At 30.7% G+C, this 25,493-nt stretch overlaps 6 protein-coding genes across 6 annotated transcripts; 5 read left to right on the plus strand and 1 right to left on the minus strand.

The window, feature by feature from the left end:
* Window positions 1–1,853: 1,853 nt before the first annotated feature.
* On the plus strand, window positions 1,854–8,391 carry HELRODRAFT_115162 (hypothetical protein; the record flags this gene model as incomplete). Its single annotated transcript, XM_009029575.1, has 10 exons — window positions 1,854–2,051; window positions 4,733–4,985; window positions 5,261–5,436; window positions 5,646–5,762; window positions 5,970–6,068; window positions 6,276–6,421; window positions 6,522–6,582; window positions 6,683–6,784; window positions 6,960–7,166; window positions 7,424–8,391. The coding sequence occupies 10 exons, from the start codon at window positions 1,854–1,856 to the stop codon at window positions 7,559–7,561; spliced, it is 1,497 nt and encodes a 498-aa protein (XP_009027823.1). The 3' UTR covers window positions 7,562–8,391.
* Window positions 8,392–9,132: 741 nt separating this feature from the next.
* Window positions 9,133–16,656, plus strand: HELRODRAFT_186036 (hypothetical protein). Its single transcript, XM_009029576.1, has 17 exons — window positions 9,133–9,292; window positions 9,594–9,746; window positions 10,083–10,135; window positions 10,593–10,650; window positions 11,310–11,421; window positions 11,549–11,716; window positions 12,009–12,113; window positions 12,457–12,567; window positions 12,861–12,935; window positions 13,214–13,359; window positions 13,938–14,076; window positions 14,292–14,413; window positions 14,716–14,793; window positions 15,051–15,126; window positions 15,265–15,345; window positions 15,501–15,568; window positions 15,932–16,656. Exons 1-17 carry the CDS (start codon window positions 9,254–9,256, stop codon window positions 16,115–16,117), a joined length of 1,770 nt encoding a protein of 589 aa, XP_009027824.1. The 5' UTR covers window positions 9,133–9,253; the 3' UTR covers window positions 16,118–16,656.
* Window positions 16,657–17,206: 550 nt separating this feature from the next.
* On the plus strand, window positions 17,207–18,085 carry HELRODRAFT_87779 (hypothetical protein; the record flags this gene model as incomplete). Its single annotated transcript, XM_009029520.1, has 3 exons — window positions 17,207–17,395; window positions 17,496–17,609; window positions 18,032–18,085. Coding segments are annotated over 3 exons (357 nt in total), but the record flags the coding sequence as incomplete, so codon positions are not given.
* Window positions 18,086–18,394: 309 nt separating this feature from the next.
* HELRODRAFT_157766 (hypothetical protein) lies at window positions 18,395–21,166 on the plus strand (the record flags this gene model as incomplete). Its single annotated transcript, XM_009029577.1, has 11 exons — window positions 18,395–18,424; window positions 19,159–19,227; window positions 19,355–19,440; window positions 19,520–19,566; window positions 19,728–19,844; window positions 19,988–20,089; window positions 20,276–20,336; window positions 20,475–20,553; window positions 20,642–20,758; window positions 20,916–21,020; window positions 21,092–21,166. 11 exons carry the CDS (start codon window positions 18,395–18,397, stop codon window positions 21,164–21,166), a joined length of 888 nt encoding a protein of 295 aa, XP_009027825.1.
* Window positions 21,167–21,773: 607 nt separating this feature from the next.
* HELRODRAFT_87827 (hypothetical protein) lies at window positions 21,774–22,807 on the minus strand (the record flags this gene model as incomplete). Its single annotated transcript, XM_009029526.1, has 3 exons — window positions 21,774–21,981; window positions 22,108–22,265; window positions 22,664–22,807. 3 exons carry the CDS (start codon window positions 22,805–22,807, stop codon window positions 21,774–21,776), a joined length of 510 nt encoding a protein of 169 aa, XP_009027774.1.
* An 868-nt stretch (window positions 22,808–23,675) lies between these two features.
* HELRODRAFT_87750 (hypothetical protein) lies at window positions 23,676–24,953 on the plus strand (the record flags this gene model as incomplete). Its single annotated transcript, XM_009029519.1, has 5 exons — window positions 23,676–23,748; window positions 23,826–24,035; window positions 24,330–24,420; window positions 24,494–24,581; window positions 24,729–24,953. Coding segments are annotated over 5 exons (687 nt in total), but the record flags the coding sequence as incomplete, so codon positions are not given.
* Between the last annotated feature and the right edge of the window lie 540 nt (window positions 24,954–25,493).

The raw sequence follows: 25,493 nt of genomic DNA on the forward strand, positions 1-25,493 counted from the left end.
AATAAATGTTCAATTGTTTAACTGTTAAAATGTCTAATTTTAAAAACAAATGATCAACATGAGACATTAAGGTTAAATTATAATATATTTTAATGAACCATTTTTGCATATTAAATAAATGATTAACAATATACGACGGGCTATTACCCCAAATGATATTACAGTAAGATAAATAAGGTAGAATGAAACTATTATATAGAGACCTGGATACCTCCCTTATTCATCCTATGCAAAAAACAAGGCGTCAAGAAACACAATAAACATATTAACTACATTTAATGTATATGAATATATTCACATAAATTTTTTTTTTTTATTAGTCTTTATTATTGCAGCTCTGACATACGCAGAGCCACTTACAATGTTACAGATATATTATGTTATCTATATATCTTTTATTATGTTTTCTTCATCTATTTATTTGAAGCAGCCATCTTTTGCCACAAAGGCTGTTTATCCTTTTCACACGACGTACACATGTATTTATGTGCACGCGCAAGCACCGCATCATATACGCTGAGATGTTTGCCATTGAGATGTTTGACTCAGCGAGCATTTGAACCACTGAGCCATCTCGCCGGCCAACATGCGACAACTTACGTCGTCTACCCATTTACCAACCTCGAAAGGATGGACGGCTGGGTTGACCGGGGGTCGGCTACCCGGATGAATCTGTAGAAACTGCAGAATTCGAACCCGGGTCGTGGGAGTGGTAGACGGACACGCTAACCACTCGGCCACGAGACCCAAAAATATGTATGTATGTATGTAATGTATGTATTATACCACAATTATACCATGTATACCATATATACATTTGTATATATACCACATAAATACACGTACACATGTAACATATACAAAAGTTTTGTGTATGCATGTGTATATATATATATTGTTTATATATATATATATATATAATCCAAACAATATATGCAGAATGCAATGCAATCACAACCGGATTTCTCTATATAAAACTTTCTAACACAATTTCATCTTCGCTTTTAAATATAATAAAACTGAGTGCACAAAAGTAAAATCTCCAGTTTCTGCTAATTAAAATTTCATAAAGTCGCCATTTTTAGATAAATTAAAATGAATTTTGTCTGAATAAAAATTTAATTAATGTGAATTTTTATATAGTTTGAGATTTAAACAGTGTATTGTATATAGACTAGACTATTAGACTAATACTTAGACTAACACAGACTGTCTATATACAACATATTATATAATGTACATTATTCCTTCTTGGTGCAGAACCATTTCGCCCTGTTTCTACGGAACTTTTACATTCATTCAGTAGTTTTTTTTTTCATCTCGCCAACATAAATATATATTCTTAGTGAATTTTACATTGATTTTATTGGTTGTTTGTTTGTGACTTAATTTTTAAAAAGTAAACTCTGAAAGAATTTTAAAATCTGGTATTGTATATATTTATATTATAGACTGATTTATTAATTTTTATTTTATAAAACGCTATAAACACTGTATGAAACGTTGCACTGAACAGCTAAAAACTGAAACAACGATCAAAGCATTTTGCATTTCAAACTTCTGTAAGCATCAGCAAAGGATTTCTTAGGCTGTGAAGTCGCACTAAAAATATACGGTAATATTAACAAGATATATAATTAGTTGCTCTTTAAAATTACTGCAAAAATTAAGTTTGAAGTACGTTTACTGTACATCATCTTGGAAGTTATAACCGCAAATTTATCAAGTTATATTCAACTAACAGCTAACGCCAGCAAATTAAAAATAATAGTCGAAAATAAATAAAAATAGCTACCATAAAAACATAATTAAAGATAAATATAAAATTGAAGTACAAAGAATCAATACCAAAAATGTCTTTTCGTGTGGTTCGCCAGAGTAAATTTCGACACGTGTTTGGCCAGGCTCTGAAACGAGATCAGTGTTACGACAACATCAGAATAACCAGCAGTAGTTGGGATTCCACTTTTTGCTCCGTCAATTCCAAGTTCATCGCCATCATCACGGAAGCCGCGGGTGGGGGGGCTTTTCTGGTCTTACCCCTTGAAAAAGTTTGTTGGTTTTTTTGTGTTTGCTTGTGTTTGTTGGTTTGTTTGTACTTGTTGTTGGTTGGTTGGCTGTTTGTGTTTGTTGGTTTTTGTTTTTTGTTGGTTTGTTTGGGTTTGTCTAGGTTTGCTTGCTGGTTATATGAATGAGGTAAAAATGAAACAAATTAATAGAGGTCAGGTGGTTGAGCTAAAAGGATGATGGCTGATAGTTCAACATCACCGCTGCAATGAAATTATATGGTGAATTAAAGGTATTAAAATATGACAAAGATGACATTTTGAAGTTCATTCCTGTGATGTTTTATTAAAAATATAGAATCTATTGTCATGTTTTATAAGAATTTTTCGCTATGAGGCTTAAATATCTTAGAGCAATCAGAGCACATCCATCAATTTACAAAAGTTTAATAAATCATTTATAAGTCATTAAAACTTTGGGTAGATAATAACTTACATTCACATATGTTTAAACAATTAGGCTGAAAAAATAAAGTTGAATAAATTAAAAAAAAATAAATAAATAAAGAGAATAAAATGAATTAATATGAAGCGCGTCCTCTCCTGCTTTCTGTCTTAAATCGACTAAATTTATCACGATTAATTCGGAGTTTAAGTTTTGAAAATTGAAAATAAATGCTTAATTAAAACTAAAATCAATGTTTAACGTTTAACAAAGACATGCATGTATATATTTATAAACTATAGCTATAGTTAATAATACATATTTCCCATTTGATATTATATTTTCCATTATTCCAGCATCTGCTAACAACATGAAATGAACATGACTCATTCATCCATCTCCCTCTCTTTCTCTCTTTGGAAAGTTAAACAACTCCGAGCACAATTTTTATGGAGATAATTTGATTAAAAATATCTAAAAACACATAAAAATAACTTATAAAAAGTACTTTGTTAAAGTACAGACAAAATACACATCGTAAACAAACATAGACAAACATCTAAACAAAAAAATAAACAGACTCAAACAAACAAGCACTAAACAAATCATAACCATTTCTCACTTATTTGTTTAATTTTGTTTTACTGCCTTGCATGTTGTTACAGTTTCTGCGTCTGTCAGATCCTGATTTTTAAAGAATAATAAAAAAAAATGAAAAAAGAATAAACATAAACAATTGATAGAAGTGAACCTAGAGGAACATTTTTCACATTGAAAACGAGATAAACTCTCGCTCAAGTATTTGAACTTTCCTGAAACTTTATCAACCCTACTCCTCGTGTCTGCTGCATTCGTCGTGACCATATATGGCTATGCATTGATGTATTCTCCATTTATGCGCATACCGTTCCAGTACTTTTTGTGAGAAAGTATCCGTAGACGTTATATAACTCTTACATATACTACATGAATGTATCTCTATATCAAGTATATGATGTATTGTATCTACGCTTAATATATTATCTACGCATGATATAGCATCTACTCATGATATAGTATCTAAGCATGATATTGTGGAACATTTATTTCTACTTTTATTTATGTATGATATATAACTAGTTCAAAACCCACAGAAACCGCTTTATGTTATTTCTATAGATATCGTCATGTGAATGATATCATTTATTTTAGCGTATGTTAATGTATGATTCATATGTTGTTTGTATGTATGTGATTGTGCGAGTGAGTGTGTTATGGTGTGTGTAAATGGATGTGTGTGTCTGTGTTTTCCATGTACAGATGAAAAACATGTGGAATAAAATTAACTGGAATGATTAATTTGTTAAACACTGTATATTCAACTGTGTATCTGCAGCTGTATGTCGTTGTTGTAGGCCTCCAATGCTATATATCTTTTACTAAGATGAACTTTTGAATGTTTGGCTGTATGTATTTGTGTGTATTTTTATGTGTGTGTTTGTTTTTATTTCGTAGCGCTGATTTGTATGTTTGTGTTTGTGCGCGCGTGTGTGGGTGTGCGTGTTTTTTCCTTAGTTGAGTGTAATGTTTCGTTCGTTCTTTCATTTGTTCATTCGTTCGCTTGTTTGTTTGTTCGTTCGCTTGTTTGTTTGTTCGTTCGTTTATTTTGATCTCCATGCAAAAATTATAAAAGAAGGAAAAAAATTAAATGCGTTCATACTGAACTGAATGTATTAATGAATGATTCACGCAGATTTTTTAAATGAATAGAGCCATTTCTCAGACGTTTCATCAGAAATGTTAGATCTTAATCATTATTATATGGCTGTTGTTGTTGTTGTTGTTGTTGTTGTTGTTGTTGTTGTTGTTGTTGTTGTTGTTGTTGTTGTTGTTGTTGTTGTTGTTAAAAATGATAAAAATGATTTGCTCTAATAACAAATTTATAATGGAAATATTGTTAATCATCATTATCGGATATTTTTTAGCCTTAATTTGGATACCTGTTTTTGTTGAATCGATACTAATTTGTCATTGTTTTATTGACGTCATTAAATGTTATCGATTGCGTCTGTAAGGCCGCCATTCTGAATGTCAAACAACTACGAAATCATTAAAAACTACTACACCCAACGTCCAAAAATACTTTAAAATATGAACACCAACTAAACATCACCAAAATACACCATCAACTTTATCACCATTATCAATTTTAATTAACTTTAACATAAATCAACTTTAACTATAATAGCGACAAACGCAGCAGCAGTACCACCAACATCAACAACATCAACAAAAACATCAGACAGGGCGAGTAGATAGAGACGCACCGATCGTTGGAGGCCACAAAGCGGCCGTCCTTGACGTTCAATGGTGTCCCCACAACGATGACGTCATCGCCAGCGCCTCTGAGGATTGCACAGTAAAAGTCTGGCAAATACCTGAACGTGGTCTCTTTCGAAGTCTAGACGAGCCAATCGTAGACCTGCTCGCCCACCAGAGAAGAGTTGGTCTGGTTGTCTGGCATCCGTCTGCTCATAATATTCTTCTTAGTGCAGGTGCGTTGGGATGAAAGTTTCTTTAGATGTTATTTTGAGATTTGTTTTTGTAGTTACCATTTTTGTGGACAGTATTTGCTGGTGGTTAGCATTAATCTAAATTTTTTTTATCAAGGCTTACGATGTTTTTTGGTTTATTTTCCATAATTTTTCACGATTGAATTATAGCCCCAGTAGATCATTACTTATCTAAGTAATTTTGATTTGAATGCATAAAGCTAAAATACCTAAATGTAGCCACGAAAATTGTTAACTCAAACTTTAAAAATGAACAGGCTCCGACAACAAAATTTTCATATGGAACATAAGCACGAGTGAAGTCGTCAGTGAAATAGACTTTCCAGATATCCCGTTGAGTGCTTCGTGGAATTGGGACGGTAGCAGGGTGGTGGCTTCATCTAAGGATCGCAAGTTGAGGGTCATTGATCCCAGGACTGGTCGGCTTATTAGGGTGAAGTTTGCCAATCATTTTATAATCAGATTTTTGGCGTCTTGTTCATTTAAAAAGAATTATTAAAAGAAAAATAAAAAATATCTAACATGGATTTAATCTTATAAAAGCGAAAATGAAAAGTTTATCCATTAAAATCTTAAAAATTAAACAGATTTATTCACATATTACTAAAATTACTAACCGAGATTTAATTGTAAAATTTGAAGGAGGGATTTGGGCACGAGGGTACCAAGCCTTCGCAAGTCGTCTACCTTAAGAACGGCTCCATCTTCACGACGGGCTTCTCGAAAATGAGCGAGAGACAATACGCTCTGTGGGACGGGGTCTGTGAACTTTAAACCAATCACGATCGTTTTGTATTTTAATGATTTTATTTTGTTAAAAAATAATTTTAAAATAGTTTAGAAATGTTTGCTGGTAATATTTAAAAAAAAAATTTCAATCTTTCAAGCAAACAAAAACTGTTCTAAATATTATCAAATTGTTTGATCCCATAAAATATGATAAAAACGCGAAAAACGATTATCCAGCACCTGAACAACATAGTAATGCAAGAAATCGACTCGAGCAATGGAGTCATATTTCCATTTTACGATCCGGACACTAATCTCATCTACCTCTGCGGAAAGGTGAATAGTCATTTAGTTATTTTAGATGACGACAAATATTTATTATTAAACGATTTTTTTTGATAAAACTTCAATAATTTTGCTTTAATTACAAAATAAATGAAAAAAAAATAAAATTACACTTATAGATATAAGTTATAGATATAAGTTATAAGTAAATTCACCAATAGAGCATTAGCCACAGGAGATTTTTACAAAATGAAACAGGGAGATAGTGCAATCAGATACTTCGAGATAACAGATGAGGCCCCCTACATTCACTACCTGAACACCTATCAATCAAACGAGCCCCAACGAGGTATCGGCTGGATGCCAAAGCGTGGTCTGAATGTCAATAATTGTGAGATCGCCAGGTCGGTTTTTCCCATTCTAATAATTAATTATTTTAATTTTTTAAATTATTAATACATTTAAAAATAAAATGAACCATGTTTTGTGATTTTTTTTCTTAAGGTTTTATAAATTGCACACGAAAGGATTTTGCGAAATTATTCCTATGACCGTACCTCGAAAAGTTAGTCCATTTTCAAAGTTTTAAGCTCTTTATTTGAAACTATTATTTGCTAAAAACAAAATCAATAATTTGACGATGGTTAATTTTTCTTTCCCGACAGTCTGAATTGTTTCAAGACGATTTATACCCAGACACATTCAGCGATGTTCCCGCCCTAACTGCAGATGAATGGATTGAAGGAAGGAATGCTCCTCCGACACTGGTCCGTTTTGTATGATATGCATTGTTTTTTCAAATGTTATTTCATTTTATAAGAAACATTTGCTGTTTAATTAATTAAAAAGAAACTGAAATGAATAATTTAATGAATTTTTAAAATTTTTTATATGAACTCTTTAAACGAAACTCTAAAAATTGATGCTACATCCATTTTTAAGATGTCCATGAAGGAGGGCTACAGAGTGGCCAAGAAGAATGAACCTACCCCAGCCCATGCGAGGAGAGCTGTCCTGGCCGACACGCCAGCGTTAAAGAAGACCACAGAACCAGCCAACCACATCATCGACCAATCAAATAACACCAGACAACAAGTGCAGACGACACCACAAAATATTTCCAACACCTCCACCGCTGCTCTTCCGGCAGTAAGTTACGTCTTTTGAAAAACGTCATATCTAAAAATTGGCGACTACGTGTCATCTATATTTTATTTAATATTTTTCTGATTTAGACACTTGTTCTCAAAAACAAACGACTAAACCTAGAAGATACAAAATAAGATTAAGATAATTTCGAGGTCGCCATGCCTTGTTTCATGAATTGTATGCATTCTCCTCAATAGAAAATAAATTGAAAAATAATTTTCTGATAAAATTAAAAACCTCTCAAACCCTTGTTTCAGGGTTTCGACGTGCAGAGCATCTTGGACGACATTCGCAAGTTGAAAATCATCGTGAAGGGTCATGAGAGGAGAATTAAGGGCTTGGAAGAGAGGTTGTCGAATTATGAAGAAGTGCCTCACATCAACAACGATTATTAATTTATCTTTTTATTTATTTCATATTTTATCTTTGATTTAAACTTAATATCATTAATTTGTATTCTATTTAACAAACATATCTTTCATTCTTCTATTCATTCACCTATAATATTAATTCATTATTTTTATTAATGGTCTCATCAGATTTTAACCTTAAAATCAACTGTTCAGAAGTTTTTTCTTCAAGAGTTCGTCTCATTTATACACTGATGTCTTCAGCCCTATTACACTGTAAAAACATGTTTGACTTGTAGATAACTTCAGACACATTTCTCAACATCATAGTTTCAGTTAAAGTCAGTGACTTAGTCAGGAATTTTCATTGTTTAGGAAGATTTTTTTTTCATTTTTACGGGTTTAGGGATTTTTTTTTCGACAAATTCAAAGACACTCGTCTATATTTTTTGTCATAGAATATGATAGGTCAGCTTTACTACTACTTAAATTTATAAATAAGATTTTAAATTTAAAGAAAACGTTGTGAATATATAAGTTTATTAATTTTATTATTTAAAATTAATAAATAATTACGTCAATTAATAATTGTTAATACTAGGTACTGAGCTTGTTGATATCGTATATTATTATGTTACATCGTCGGAATCCGCTGATATTGAAAATTTTTTATTTAAATTAATTGATCGACATTTTTTTTATTTTTTAATATTAGTGCAATGTCCGCGGAAGAAATAGACATCTTCCTAGCTATGCAACGTTTTAGAAATCTGTCATAGGATATTTTACAGTTTACATTTCATCACATTGAACATTGTAATTTGCTCTTGTTTTATTTCAATTTCAGGCAATAAAATACATCTTGAAAATTGTAATCGTTCATAATTGAGTGAATTGATATCTAAAATTAACTTGAAACACCGGTAGCAGAATAAAACCATACTTGTTGCATATCTTTTCTTATATTTTAGAATGACAACATCTCATATCAAAGTTTCATTCAAGATTTAGCGTAGTTATTTCATCCTTAGATTCTGATTTTAATGAACCAAATTGATTTACGTGACTAAGAAGACAAAAACTTCACAAAAATTGCTCCAGAATTTATGACATTTATACCGACAAGAGCACTGAAAAAAAATTATTATTGGACTACTGTTTAATAAACATTTAGATTTGTTAGTTACTTTATTTCCATTTTGTTTCAATTTGATTTATATATAATATATATTTTTACAATATTCTATAAATTCTACCGAATGTTTGGCGTTAATATGTTTGTAGTTCGTTTTTTCGATTTTTCTCACTAAAGTTTTTTGGTGAACGTTTAGTTTATTAAAATTCAAAATAAACTTATTTTTCGAATTCATGCTGCAAATAAGGCCATATTTCGATTCCGAATGAATCATCATCAGTGCTCCTTGCTGAATATATAGGGAAATATTGACTTTGTCAAGATGAACTTTGACGTTGTAAAAATTAACTTTTTTGTATATATATATATATATATATATATATATATATATAATTTAATCTATATTACTAGTTAGGACTTTGGAAATATCTCATTTGACAGTCTTGCACTTTACCCTTTTTATTTCAATTCACTTTTAGCTGGTAACTAACCCGAGTTTTATAATGCTCTGATAAAAGTAGGATTTTAAGCTTTAAGAACTGCATTTTAAAATGAAATTAGTATTTTTTTTTTAGAAATTTGATGTTTTAAATTTAAATAAAATGTCTAGTTTTATGATAACAGAGGCGAATGCTACTTACGTTAGTAACGTTGATATTATTATTGTGTTCTGTTCTATAAATAAAAGGGCTGTTTGCACCGTTTGGTTTTGTTTTGTGTTCCTTTCTTGTTGGGTGTTTTTCTTTTGTTTCAGTTTTTTAATTACTCATCATGTGACATTGGCTAATTTTAGTAAGTATTGTAGATATTTTTTACCATTGTATGATATATTTTTATTCAAAATCATCATTGGCATATTGTTTTTTTATTATATTTTAAAATATTTATAGATATATATATATTTTATTTATATATTTATATTTTTTTTTTGATATTTCACAGTGCTCCAACATACACAATGTCAACTCTAGTTATCAATGTTCATTTGCTCGCCAAACTGCAGACTGCCACATCGAAGAGGGCATCATCGAATACACCTTATTTCTTTACTGCTTGTTACCATCAAATTTTCTCTCAGTATCTGTAATCCTATTGGTCAGTTGGATGGCTGTTTTTATCCTCTATAATTCTATTGGTCCGTTTGATGGGTGTTACTGCTGTATGTAATGTAATCCTAATGGTTGATTATTGTTATACGTAAATTTAAACCTAGTTTTCTGTAATTTAATTGGTCAATTTGATAGATTTTGTTACTATTGCCTGTAATTCTATTGGCCTCTTAGATGGGTATTATTATTATTATCTCTAATTTTATTGGTCAACAGGATAGATGTGTATTGTTTTGTTGTTGCTATATTATTTTAATAATTGTGTAATATTTTCATGGAATTTGACACAAATTGTTACCTTTCTTATTTTTTTCTTTTTTAGGTTATATGGCTGTTGTTTTTATTCGTTGCCCTAGCCGTAGCTGCCTCAGATTTGTAGGTTTTTTTCAATTTTTAATTATTTTTCAACTGTTATTTATTTCTATCTGTCTCTTGAGTCTGTATGTCTATTTATCTGTCTCTGTCTGTCTAACTTTTCATCTTTTCTGTTAATCTCTCTCTATCTATCTATCTATCTATCTATCTATCTATCTATCTATCTATCTATCTATCCATCTTTATCAATGTATCGATCTATCTATCTATCTTTATCAACATATCAATCTATCTATTTATTAATACGTATCTTTCTATTTATCTATCTATCTATCTATCTATCTATATCTATTTAAAGTAATTTTTCATTTAAAATTATTTCAATCAATGAATTTATTAAGTTCTATAACCATCTTATTATTAAATAATAAATCATTTTTTGTTATATATCAGAAATTGTTTTATTTATTAAATATTATATATTTTGTTAAACAAATTTTCAAAATTTTTTTTTTAGTTTTTGCCCATCCTTAATTGTCATTGCCAAAGTATTGCATATGAGTGACAATATTGCTATATCCTTTTTTGAATGTATTTGTATATATACGTAAATATTTTAATTAAATTTTATTGATATTTCATTTCATTTATAAGACTAAGTTACAATATATATATATATATATATATATATATATATATATATATATATATATATATATATATATCTGTCTGTCTAACTTTTCATCTTTTTTGTTAATCTCTGTCTATCTCTCTGTCTATCCATTTATCTGTCTATCTATCTATTTATCTAAAGTTAGTGAGAAAAATCGAAAAAACGAACTACAAACATATTAACGCCAAACATTCGGTAGAATTTATAGAATATTGTAAAAATTATGGTCTATTACCAACTATATATATATATATATATATATATATATATATATATATATCCTTAGAAATTATCTACTTTATAAGATATCTTTCTTTGTCTATTTATAAAATTTTTAAAGTACTTTATAGCTTTTACTTAACATTATTATCCTTAAAGTTTAAGAAATGGATCAACTACCATTTATTACAAATTCTCAATCTTAATTTTTTTCAAAATTTTCAACAATTTTCAAAATAGAACGATCTGGAATGTTTTTATCTTAATATACTACTCTTCCTTAATGTTCTAAAGAATTTGATTTATTTGTGCGGGCTATTTCTTTGAAAATTCATCCAACACGGGATAACGTTGTTAGCGTTTGGAAACGGCGCTCCTGACGTCTTCTCAGCCATAGCAGCTGTCCAGAACATGAAACATGGTGACAACAGTCTACTGTTCGGAGCGCTCTTAGGTTTGGAGTCGTTTATGGTGTTTTGCTTTCGTGCCTAGCATTTATATTTAATATCATTCATTTCATACGTATTCATCCATCGATGTAATGTTTTCTAGAAAATTTAAATAATTTTTTTTTCAACCAGGAGCTGGAGTATTCCTGACAACAGTGGTAGTGGGGGCCATTGGGATCAGCTGTCCCTTCAAGTCCATGGAGAGGCCGTTCTTAAGAGATGTCTCTTTCTATATAGCCACCACATTTTTCACCTTTTTCGTCTGCTTTATGAAAAGTATTAACACCTATGAAGCTGGCGGTGAGTTTCTGTGAGTGGATAGGTGTGTGTGTGTGTGCGTGCTTGTGTGTGTGTGTGTTTGTGTATGTACGTGCTTGTGTGTGTGTGTTTGTGGTGTGGAGTGTGTGTGTGTGTTTTTGGCTTTGATTTTATGTCTAGCTGCTGTTTATGAGTTGATGCAAATTAAGTTTTGTTACTCTAGTGCTAGAAAGTTATGAATGTAATTTTTTTTTAAGGTTTTGTTGGTTAGAATTTAAGGTTTTCTTTAAACTTGTAAACATTTAATTGATTAAAAATTTATTTTAATTGTCAGCATTCTTGGCGGGGTATGCATTCTACGTGGCCGTGGTGCTGATTGGTCGATTCATTAACAAGAGGTACTTGAGAAGGGGCTATCAGACGTTACCTGGTGTTGATTGTACGTTCTGTCGTCCGTTTTTCCACAAAAAAATTTATCATTAAAGAAACATTTATTTCAAAAAAATTATTATTTATTTATAAAATAAAGAAATCCCAATTTATTATTATTATTATTATTATTATTATTATAGTTGAGATGAGGTTAACGGTAATTATAATGTAGATAATGACATCAAGATAATGATGATGATAATAGATAATGATACCTTTGATATCCTATATTTGATATCAGAAAATGATATCAAGATGATGATGGTAGTAGATAATGGTTGGATGGCGATGAGGAGGAAGACGACGACGGTGATAAGGGTCTAAATATTTTTCTTTTTTTCAAATTTCAGCTGCAGACTCACCATCCAGCATGTCAGCAGAGAGGCAGGATTTTATCAACAGTGATAATTTCCGGTCGTCATCGGCTGCGTCTCTTGTTGCTAACAACAACCTTCCCCAAAGTTAGATTTGTTGTTGTGGTGGTTTTTATTGTTGTTACTATTATTAATATTATTATTATTATCAATTCACTTTTTGTTATTGTTTGGTTGTGTTGCTATCGTTTGTTAGTTTAATTGTTGCCTCTTTGTTCGTTCGTTCGTTTGTTTGTTTGTTCATTTGTTTGTTTGCTTGCCTGCTTGGCTTATTTGTTTATCATTATAATTGTAAAAAAATATGCCTTTTATGTAATTTTAAATAGTGAAATTTATGATTGGTCTATACTTAAATTGGGTCATCAATGTCAACCAATCAGGTGGCATCTACACTGAACAGCTGCCCGAAGAGTACTCAAACGACACTGATTCGCAAGTAGTTATTGTCGAAGATGGTTAGTCTATTGCAATTAGTTGGTTTGCTGGTTTTGATTGGTTGGTTGTTGGTTGGTTGATTTTGATTGGTTTTGATTGATTGGTTTGTTCAGTTTTTAATTTTCGAAATTGTTGGTTGGCTAGTTAGCATGCTAGCCTGCTTATTTATTGGCTGGTTGTTTGTTAATAAATATTAATTTTGTGATCGTGAAATATTTTTCAAAAATATTTTATTGTATGCAAACTTTCATGTATTAAAAATTTTTTCGAACGTTTTTCATCATGAACCTTCACACAGAAGATCTTCCATTCATGCCTGCTGCACGGTTGGCTGTCTTCTCAGATTCCAGTGAACCAATAAGATTCCTCTATGCAATCTCACCCATCGACATCGTCCAATGGCATAACTCTGGCTTGTTCAGCAGGATTTATGCCATTATTAAGGTAGCTAAATTTTGGCTCATAACACATAGGTGATTTGTTATACATTTTCTAGGTTTAAAAAACGCTATTTTTTGGTTTAGTGAATAATGATTTAATTTTTTTAGTTAAATAAGCAAATTTTGGTTTATTTTTTTCCCATTAAATAAGTTAATGGATATTAAGTTACTGGATATTGTCGAATTACTTGCAATTAAGATCCTCTCTCTCTTTCTCTCTCTCTCTCTCTCTCTCTTTTATATGTTGTTTACGTTTTGAGAGTAAATTTGTAATGAATTCTTTCATAAATTTAAGCAGACCTTAATTTAACCTGAAAGAAATGATAGGGTTGGCTTTAAGCTTTAATATTCAAGTCGTTTTTGAACTGAAAACATAGCCTAAGAGGTGTGTTGTTCAAGAACACCATTTGTTAATTGGCTGATTGATTGATTGATTGATTGATTGATTGATTGATTGATTGATTGATTGATTGATTGATTGATTGATTGATTGATTGATTGATTGATTGATTGATTGATTGATTGATTGATTGATTGATTGATTGATTGATTGATTGATTGGTCAATTAAAAATGTCGACAGATGCCAGCTCTGTTCGCCTTCAAATTGACAGTCCCTGTCGTGGACAAGTCGAACCCACTGCACAATTGGAACAAGCCCCTGAACATGCTACACTGCATCACCTCATTGGTCTTTGGTGTCTTTGCCACCAATTATCAATGTTTGTTCTTTGTTTTTTTCGCTGTTTGATGTTTTATCTTTGCTCTTGTTCTTGGTTATTTTATTAGTTTTAAAAGTTTTTTCTGAAAAATTGGGTGTTTTCCATTCAAATTTTTTGTCCCTTTCGCGTTGTAACCACATATTTTTAATATCCCAATAGGTTTTCGAGACAATTATTTACAAAGAACATTAATTTTTTTCCTTTCCAATTAACAGTTGCATTGAAATCGATTAACGAAGTGTTTCCGGTTTACTTGATATTTTTGATCGCCGGCCTGCTCCTTGCATCAGTGATGTTCTTCACCTCTTCATCCTCAGTTCCACCCAAGTACCACTCTGTTAGCAACTTCCATTACTCACTCATGATTAATAACTACCATTTCAAGTATTTATCGACACTCTTCATAGATTTCTTTATTTTTATTTCTTGTTTTTTTTTTCATTTTTCAAAACCCGTCTCAAATTCGGCCCTTTCAAAAACTGGACCGGATTTTGGGGGATGGCAATGACGTTTTTTTCTTACTTAATTTATATTGATATCATATTATTACATTATATTATTTCATAATATTATATTATTATTATTGTGATTATTATTGTTATTATTGTTATTATTTGTGTTGTTGTTGTTACTTCACAGGTTCTTGCGTTCGTGGGTTTTATCGTTGCCGTCCTTTGGATCAAGGCCATTGCCAATGAAATCGTCAACCTACTGCAGGTTTGATTGGCAGTTCAATTCCTAATGTTAATTTAATTTCAGTTTGGATTACATTGCGCTTATATAGATCGTGGTTTTTCTGTTATGTATGTATTCAAGTTTTACAATTAGTAATAGTTTTTCAGGGTTTTTATATTCCAATATATGTATATATTAATATTTAGTAGAATATATATATTTTGACCTATACTACATGACGCCAAATTTTATCAGTTTTAACAGTTATCAATGAACAAATTTTCTCCTCAAAATTGTAGTCAGTAGGTATAGTGCTGAACATAAGCAATGCCATATTGGGATTGACGCTACTTGCTTGGGGCAACAGTATTGGAGGTTGTTTGGCTGCTTAGTTTTTCTTTTTCATTTTAAAATTTTTTGGTCGTCTCGAATGTTTTTATCATATTAATATTTATATTCATTTATTTCCATTTAAGATGTTTTTAGATGATTTTTCTGAAACTTTTCTGACAGATTTTATATCAGATGTGTCCATGGCTAGGAGGGGTTATCCAAGGGCTGGTTTTTCTGCCTGCTATGGAGGGCCCTTGTTCAGTTAGTCTGGCTGTATTTTTACTGATTTTGTTTTCTCTATTTTTACTTTTTGGGATTATATTAGATTAGTGGGATTATATTAAAATTATGTGGATTTGATAACTTTTTCGTTTGGCAGTTTTTTTTTATTAGTTTTAATATTAACAAAATTAAAGATACCTTACTTGGTATTGGGATTCCGTTCATCTATGTTACTGCAACTTCTCCCACACGTGCTGTTGAGGTTTGTTTGCTTGTTGTGCGTGTGTGCGAGTTTGTATGCGTATTTACTATGTGTTCAGTATTTAATAGTCTTTATTCAGCAGTGTATGTTTAGTTGTATTTTTACTGCACAGTTTTTCCAGGTTGTTGTGAGATAGTTTTAGCCACTCATTAATTTCATGCCTATTGACTAGTTTAGACTTATTTGAAAATGTATTTTTTTAAAAGTCTCAAATATCTTAGAACTATATTGTAATTATTTTAATTTTCAAACTTCGTTTTAACTTTTCATGTTTTTAAAACTACTAGATGAAACGTTTTCAAATTTTGGATTGGACATAGGTTTTGAGTTTTTCATTAAAAAACCTTGCTGATTATTCTGCAGGTGCAATTTGAACCAATACATATGGTTCTTTTTGCTGCTCTGGCTGTCAGTTTGGTGTCTGCAATCATTTTCATCCCGTTGAACAAGTTCTACGTCAACAGATGCTACGGCATTTTTCTCATCGCTTTGTACGTCGTATTCATCGTGATCGCCATTTTAGTTGAGCAAAGAGTCATCAAGTTTTAATACCACGTTAATCTTTAGGTGCTTGTTGTTAATATTCAGTTAATACGTTTTAAGAGATTAATGCTGTCAATATTTTACCATTTCATATGATTTTTATATGCAAGTATCGAACGATTTGATTTTTATTTAGTCAATTTTTTTAAATTTCTTCCTACTTGATTCATTTGAAGTTAGTTAATCAGGAATTAAAGTCTGATTTTAACTAAATTATGCAGCAAATTTTACGTTTTAGTTTTTTATGTTTTATTTTTATTTTGTTATTTAAACACAAATGACAACAATGAAGCGAGCGTACTCATTTTGTCTGATATTTCTTTTTGGTGACCCAAGCATGTTTCTCTGATTGTGTTCGTTCGTTTATTTTTCATACTTTTAATTTTGAAAACTGTTCAGAAACTAGTATTGATGCTATATTTAACATTTTATATTTAAATTGACTGAGCTATTCAGAAATGTTCAAATGTGTTTAATATCAATTCTATGTTTATGTGTCTGAATTAAAGAAAATTTTCAAACGATAGATGTATGCGGAATCTAAATGCACATGTGTTCGTGTTCCTACTTTTCTATTGTTTGCCGGTTGCCTCGTTACAGATGACTCTCTAAAGAAGCTTTCGAATCAGAAATTAAACAGGACCGATCTGTTATATAACACGCATTACACATACATACAACCACATATGCACTCACGGCAGACATTCATCCATTCATTATAATGAAGTGAAAACATGCATATGTGTGTAGTGTACAATGTTCGCTTCTTATTATGGTGTGCGTTACGTTCGAGTTCATGTGAAAGTTTAAAATGATTGTGTTGTTTTGATGTTTCGTTGAGATTGAATCACAAACTGCTCACTACCATGTCGTCAAAAATCAATTATGCCGGGAAATATCAACTGGTTCGGAAAGAAAATATGGACGAATATTTAGCTGCAAACGGTAAGAAAGGAAATCGGTACATTGTGCTGAGATTTTTAAATAAAATGCTGGAAATATCATTTGTGACGAATGAAAATAGCGGAGAGATGAACGAACCATCCTTTCAAGTGACGATTCTTAAGATTTACTCCGGTTTTCATAAAATTTTCTTTTGCCAAAACCTTAGGAGTACCTTGGCTGGTCCGAAAACTCGCTTCCAAATCATATCCAACTTTAGAGATAACGCAAAATGGAGACGAGTTCAGCTCGAAACTGGTAAGTTTGATGCACACCTTCGACGTCAAGTTCACTGTTGGCACTGAATTCGAAGAAAGGCAGCCCAATGGAGTCGTCATGAAGGTATTTTCAAAAAATTATTCAATTATCTCTTTGTTTAGACTGTTTAACTAAAATCTTATGCTGAGATGATAATTTTTTAAAAATGAGATTTAACATCAAGATAATGCCCAGATGGGAGGGGGATAAGCTGGTGATGGATTATCGTCCAAAGAATCCAGGTGAGGCCAAAGATCAGACGATGATCAGAGAAATGGTCGATGATGAACTCGTTCTGGTAAAATGTTTTATTCAATTAATTATATAAATATAAATAATGAGAATGTGACAAGTTTGCTTTCTTTATGTTTATGATGCGTTTTCCGTTTATGATAACATTGCATAGGTTCACTCGGTCACACGGCTGTCGCACCTGCATCCGTCATATGCGTGCTTCTTTGTAGTAATTTCTACTCACTTGTAATTAATTCATTTTATGACTTAATCTCACCTTCCATATGGAAAACTTACTTTTGCTCTGATAAGACGTTTGCTGAATGACTTTGTTACCAATTTTACATTTGCTTCAGCTGCATCATTTACAACTTTGTTGACGTGTTTAATAACTTTATCTATAGTTATATTGAAACCCTATATTTTAAATACTGTACATGCATGATTGCAACTATTTTCATGGTAAAATATATTTTGAATTTTCAGACCGCCATCGTGGATAACATAGTGTCTAAAAGATTTTTCAAGCGCTTGGAGTAGCTTGAAAATTTGGGACAACAATATACAACTGTTGTGATAAAGTTATTTCTATATTATTTATATTAGTTTGTACGCTCTACGATAAATTTATTGTTTGTTTCAATTTTAATAATGTACAAATTTATATTTTTTTAGCTTAAACCGTCTCGTTATTTTCAGAGTTGATCTGCATCTGCACTGTTTAGTCATAATAAAATGAAATGTTCCTCTTGGTCTGCCAGGTTTAAATGATTTTTAGAGTGATGTTGCTTAAACATTTTTGTCGCGTCGTCTACAGAAATTTTCAATTTCAGCATCAAGAAGCATGTTATGATTAGATCCATCAAGTCAAGCATTCAGGTGACCGCATCTATTATATAGATAGATATTCTGGTTATATAGAATATTCCACAGATATGAATTAGATTATATATATATATATATTTATATATAATATTCTATATATTATTTATATTATATATATATTCTATTTATAAGGATTGGGCCTATGTTGGGTAGCCACTGAGTTTTTAATTCTATACCCTAGAACTGATAATATGGTTATGACTTGTGTCGTTGTTACATGTTCACTTTTAGTTAAGCAATTATCGGTCGTTCGTTTTGTAGTCTGTCTTTTGTTTCATTTAATTTTTATAATATATATTATTATTATTAAATTTTTTATTCATCATATTTTCATCATATTTTTGGATCGTTTAAATAAAATATTTTCAATGGAAAAACGTACGGAAAAAACAATTAAAATACCAGAAGAACAGGTGGTTGGTTTGTTAAATTTAAATAAATCAATAATATAAATAATAATTATAATACTTCAAAAATTAAACCATGAAATTGATAAAGTAAAAAAATTTTTTTAATTTTTACAAAAATTTCTTTAACAAATTTTTTTAATGTAATTAATAAGACTATCTATAAATATAAATTATAAATAGGATATTTAAATAAAATAAAGTGTAATACTGTATTAGTAATATAATTTAATATTTTAAATTAAGTTTTAATCTTTATATAGAATCCTCTCTTATTCAAATTTAAAAAGTAATAAATAAAATTATTTAAAAATTACAAAGGTATTGTTGGGACCATACAGTTATCTTTTACAAGTAGCTGGAAAAGAAATAAGAAGTCAACTATCTAATGTTAGCATGATCAACTGAGCTATGAAAGTTTTATTATAAATTATAAATTTTTGTTACATTTTATTATTTTTTCCCTACTTCAACAAAATCCTATCATAATTTAAGTTTTTTTTCACAAAATTTTTAGGCATTCAATGCCTGGTTGAAAATTCCAGATGACAAGCTAAAAATTATAATTGACATTACTCAAATGCTTCACAATGCCAGCCTACTGTAAGTGTTTTTTTCTTAAACAATAATGCTGCTGTATTTTTTAATTTTATATAACTTGTCTTCTTTAATACAATTTCAGAATTGATGATATTGAAGACAATTCAAACCTCAGAAGGGGTATTCCAGGTGATTTTGTATATTGTGTTTTTTTCTGGTCATTTGATAATTATTATCAGTGATTTTGTTTATAATTTAACACTAAATTATGTTAAAGGTTGATTGAATTAAACTTTATTGATTTTAAATTTTACATTACCTTCTTTTAATATTTTTTGAAACTTTCAAAGTGGCTCACCATATTTATGGAATCCCTCAAACCATCAACACAGCCAACTATGTCTACTTTCTGGGTTTGCAAAAAGCCATTTCTCTTGATCATCCTGAAGTTACTAAAGTTTTCACTGGTTAATATGTCAATATAATTTGCCATTCATTTTGACAAACAAGACACTAATTACATTTGAATTGCAAGAGAATGTTTGTAAAACATTAAAAATTAAACAAAACCTGCTTAAAGACATTATTTTAAAATAAATGTTTAATCAAGAACAGTTGCTGGAGCTTCATAGGGGACAGGGCATGGACATTTATTGGAGGGACACTAACAACTGCCCGACAGAAGATGAGTACATCAAAATGGTCAAGAGAAGTTAGTGTTTTTTTCTTTTATAAACAAAAAACTAAGAATTAAATTTACAGAAACTGTGTAATTTAATGGTTTTCTTACTAATTAAAAGTGTTAACTGATGATAATTTAAATTTCCAAGCAATTCTTTCAACTACTGGAAAATGTTATTCATAGATATCTATTCAGTTCTACTTTTGAATTTCTCAGAGACAGGAGGATTGTTCGGCTTGGCAGTAAAGTTAATGCAACTATTTAGTAGTAACAAAAGGTTTTTCAATTGCAATTATTGCTAAATTACAAAAACTATCTCACATGCTGAGATGTACCAGCTTTTATAATCTATACATTATACTATACTACACTCTACACAGCTTCAGACCATACATAGCTTTATATTATTTTTAAGTGATTTCAAGCCATTGTGTGACAACTTAGGATTATACTTTCAAATCAGGGATGATTACGCTAATCTCAAATCTACAGAAGTATGGCTTTAGCTGTATATTCACCTTGTATTAATTCAACCAGTAAACTCAATTCAACCTGTTAAATTGATTTTAAAAATTTTAACAGCTAACATCTAACAAAGGTTATGCAGAAGATCTGACAGAGGGAAAATTCTCATTCCCAATCATCCATGGCATCAGAAGTCATCCAGAAAACGACCAATTAATGAATATCCTATTATATGTTACAAGTGCACTTCAATCATTCTATTAAATTTAAATGAATCAACGCAGATAGAAACTGTATTTTATTAATCAGCCTTGTACATAACCTTTACAACATTCAATACAATGGCATGTAGAATTTATTTACTTAACAAGAAAAACGCATTCTCAGGCAGAAATCTCATCAAATTCATGTCAAGAAGTATTGCATAGATTATCTGGAGTCCGTTGGCTCATTCCAATACACTAAACGTAAGCTGGAAGATTTGGAAAATGAGTATGTAATTTTTTTTCCACAAATACACGACGCATTACAATATAGGTATATCAACATTTCAGAATCCTGGACCAGACAAAAAATCTTGGAGGTAATGAAATCCTTGAGCAGACAATAAAGAAACTGTCCATAGTTTACAAAGAAAGCTAATACTTATCTAACCAACATTTGACATCAATTAATTCATATAAAATTCCGTTTAGAAAACATTTCAAAGATTTATTTTTTTTGTTCAATAAAAAAAAACAAAACAAACAATAAAATGGCTGGCAAATTAAAATAGTCAGTATTGTTGTGACAGTCATAACAAATATACAGCTTAGATAAAAATTGTGTAGACATATTCAACATAGTGAGGAACTGTGAATTAGATAAAATGTTATCATTTACATACCTCAATTCATTCAACTTAATTCAACCACATTCACAACTTTAAATTACATAAACATGTTGAGTAGTAGATCTCTCAGTCAAAATAGTAATCTAATTATTATTCATCACCATCTTCATCATCATCTTCTTCATCCTCGTCTTCTTCGTTATCTTCCTCATCATCTTCGTCTTCATCCTTCTTTTTGCTTGCTTTTCTGGGAGCTTTAGCTTTCTTAGCAGATGAAGCACCACTTGCAGCACCTCCACTTGATTTGTAGGCTGCCATTTCCTGAAAACATGACATAAAATATTGGAACATTAAAAAAACTCTTAAATGATGCTACATTTCCTAAAACAATTATCTTTAAATGCAGAAAATTTTATTTCACAATATTGAAAGTATAGAAAAAAAAGTATAACATACTTGTTCATATCTCAGTTTATCTTTGGCTGCCATGGCTTCAAATTTTTGCTTGTTAGGACAAACTTCCCATCTCTTGCCTAATTCTTTAGCAATATCTCCAACACCATAACCTGGGAATTGAGCTTTTACTTTTGATCGTTCTTCGTTGCAGAAAAAGAAAAACCCTGATCTGGATAGAATGAAAAATTAATGAAATTATGTAATATGTTAGCTACGTAGAAAATGATGAAGCCAAGCTTATTAATACTGAAGTCTCACTGAATGGTAACAAAGAAATGAATGAAATAAAACTCACAGTGAACGTTTAGGAGCATTAGGATCTTTGGTCTTCTTTCTCTTGCCACCTCTTCCTCCTCGGCCACCACCGCCTCCTGCAGCTGATTCTTTGTCGAACCTGGCCTTGTCTTTTTCCGCCATGTCTTCAAATCTTTTCTTTTCTTTAGCATTCATCGCCTGATTAGATTAAATCAAATAAATTTTAGTGATCTAATTAATATAACAATGATTTTATGAATGTAAAACTTCAAATTTACTTATTAATATGATCTATATATCCGATATAATTTACATATGACACATAATATAGAAGAGTAAATGTATTTTATTTATAGGATATTTCAATATGAAACGTAACTGATGTTGAAGACCAGACTTATCAGTCATGTAAAGTAAAGTAACAGACAAGCAGACTTTGGTTAGGTTGTTAGAGAATTTTAATTTAGACTTTACTTTAGAGCTTTAGACTTTTAAGTTAGATTTTGATTACGAAAATAATAGCTATTCTGAGATTTGGCCAAATTTATTTGACAATGGCCTATTTAAAATAAATTAAAATAATAGTTTTCACAAACCTTCCATTTTTCCGAACATTTTTTAGAGAATTCAGCAAACACTACTTGCTCTCCAGGGTGTTTTTTCTTGTGCTCTTCTCTACATGTCTGAACAAAAAAAGCATAAGACGACATCTTGCCTCTAAGCTTGCTTTCTTTCGGCATGTCTAAATGATAAACAAATCGATTTAAACTAACTTTGTAATTTAAATCAGTAAAAAAACAGTTAAATAATTTTTTTAGATATTCAGTTGTTAAATTGCCACCATTGCTACTTGAGAGTATTATAGGCGCGCGCACGAAAATAATCTAATTTAATGCGGAGTAGGCGAACCAAAATTATAATAAAATCGATGAAAAAAACAACGAAACTTACTTGATTTTAATTTCGCTTTGTTCGAACAAATTAAAAAGATAATTTAGATGAGAAATGGAACGGTATGTAAGGAACGCCTCACAAGTACGTATAATAAGGAAACAGAAGAGATAGATAGGAACCTGTTACAAAGCATTAGTAAGGCTTGGCAGGCAAGCGAAACATTGCTTCAATATCATTGGCTGAAATTTAAGCGGTCTGTATAAATTGAACCAATGGCGGGTTTCATTTGCATGCACGTGACCTAATTCCACTTTTAATTTGTTTATACTTTAAAAATAAATTTCGTTTTAACGTTCTACGTGAATATAGTTTGAAACATTTTTCTTTTTGTAAAAACCACAAATGTGCAAAAAATTAATATTTATATGATTGAAAATATTTTTTTTTATATTGTTATTATTATCAAGATGTTTAATTTAATAGACAAAATATTACAAAAATAGGTTTTAAAGATTTAATTCTTTTCTCACTTCTACCGTGACCATTTTTTCTTCCACATTTAGTTGCCATAGTAATTTTAAGACGCTATGGCGGTTTTTCCAAATTCTTATGATGGCAGAGTTATCAATCTTCAACGAGATGGTGACTGAACTTAGAAATTAAATATTCATAAAAAAAATTAACAATAAATAAAAAAAATATCTATATTCTTAAGGTTATGGGCGCTACACATTCTCCAACAAATTTTTCAAATACGAAGGCGATTGGATGGACGGCAAGAAACACGGTCGCGTCATTTCTTTTCTAAAATCTTTTTATTAAAAACTAACAATATTGTTTAACTTTTATAACTCTAATTTAAAGGGCACGGTAAGTTAACAATGAATGACGGAAGTTACTACGAAGGAGATTTTGTTAACGACGAGATAGTTGGTCGCGGCGTTTCTTACGACGCAACTACGGGCTGCCAATACTCTGGCATGTTTCACATGGGGGAGAAGTGTGGGACAGGTTTGATGAGATATGAGGATGAGTCGGTCTACGATGGACAGTGGGTCGACAATAAAAGGCAGGGTTAGCTGGTTTCTTTTGCTTGTAATATTTTGTAATATTGTCTTCAGGGAATAGTCTAGCTCTAGATGGAGCTTTGATGGCTGCAGGTCTCCACAAAAAAATCATTTTAATTTTTAGATAATTGATGCCCATATTTTGTTTTTGTTATACATCTACAGTCTACATTATATATAAATAAGCAAAAAAGATGATTAGTTTTTGTAAAACTTAAAAGCCCTAAATCAAATTTCTGGCTATGCTGGTGTTTGTTATGCTCAAATTATAAAATTATGCTTTACATATAAAAACAAAAAGGTTATGGGAAGCATGAATATCCTTCAGGAGAAGTATATTCAGGTTTCTACCACAATCATTTGAAACATGGAGAGGGAACCCAAATATTCAAGTTAATAATTTTATTCCCACATTTTTTACTACTTCATTTATTAATTTTATTTAAATCTGTTTTATAAACTTAGAGATGGCTCTAAATACATTGGGCATTGGATCATGGGTTTACAACATGGACATGGATTGAGAACATATGCTGATGGCTCACATTATGAGGTTTACATTCAAGTTACTTATTTTTTTCCAGCTACCTAATGATTTTATTTTTTATAAATTCATGTTGAATCTCTCTGGCTGATATCTGATTTTTCTATAGTCTGTTATAAAGTAACTAATGATGATTCGAAGTTTAATGTTTACTAGGGTCAATGGAGACATGGTGTGAGACAGGGCATTGGAGTCTACTGCCACATTTCCGGCTGCAAATATGAGGGACTGTGGACCAATGATAAGCCAAACTGGCAACCTACCAAGCTTCACCTCGTTTTAGCTTCTGAAAATAATAGTTTAAATTTTAATACAGAGTTCTCAATTATTGTTGAATGTCTGGATGAAAATAAAAAAGTTTGCGATTTAGGTTGGTTATAAAAATCAATTTTTTAGCAAGTTTTTATTAAAAATCTGTAATGTGAGAAATTGAAAATGCATATAAATTGAATTATAAGACGATGGGCGAGAAATAGAGATTATGGTGGGAATTACAAAGCAAGACAGCCACAGCCAAACTGAGGAAATGTGTGTTAATGATGAGGACGAAAATAATTCATGTACGTCAGGTAGTATAAAATCAGAAAACATAAAACCACATAAATCTAAAAAAGTGATCCACATCTCGACTATTAAAAATGACCTGTCGGAATCTCAGCTCTTTGCTCTAGTACAATTGTAAGAATTTGCTTCATTGGTTACTGTGGCGTGGTTTTAGTAAATTATTTGTTCAAATTTATAAAAAGTTTGACATGAGCATGAAAAGAATTTTTCTCCAAACGGTTTTCTTTGCCACTGAGCTATAATTTTATTAATAGCCGATTCCTGTTGTATTGCCGTTATGCACTGTCTTGTTCGAATCATATTTTGAAATAAAAGCTTTTTCGTGAATTAGCATTTGGCATGTCACCGGCAGGCCAC

This window comes from Helobdella robusta, assembly GCF_000326865.2.
Source record: "Helobdella robusta unplaced genomic scaffold HELROscaffold_60, whole genome shotgun sequence".
In the NCBI taxonomy this organism is placed as follows: domain Eukaryota; kingdom Metazoa; phylum Annelida; class Clitellata; order Rhynchobdellida; family Glossiphoniidae; genus Helobdella; species Helobdella robusta.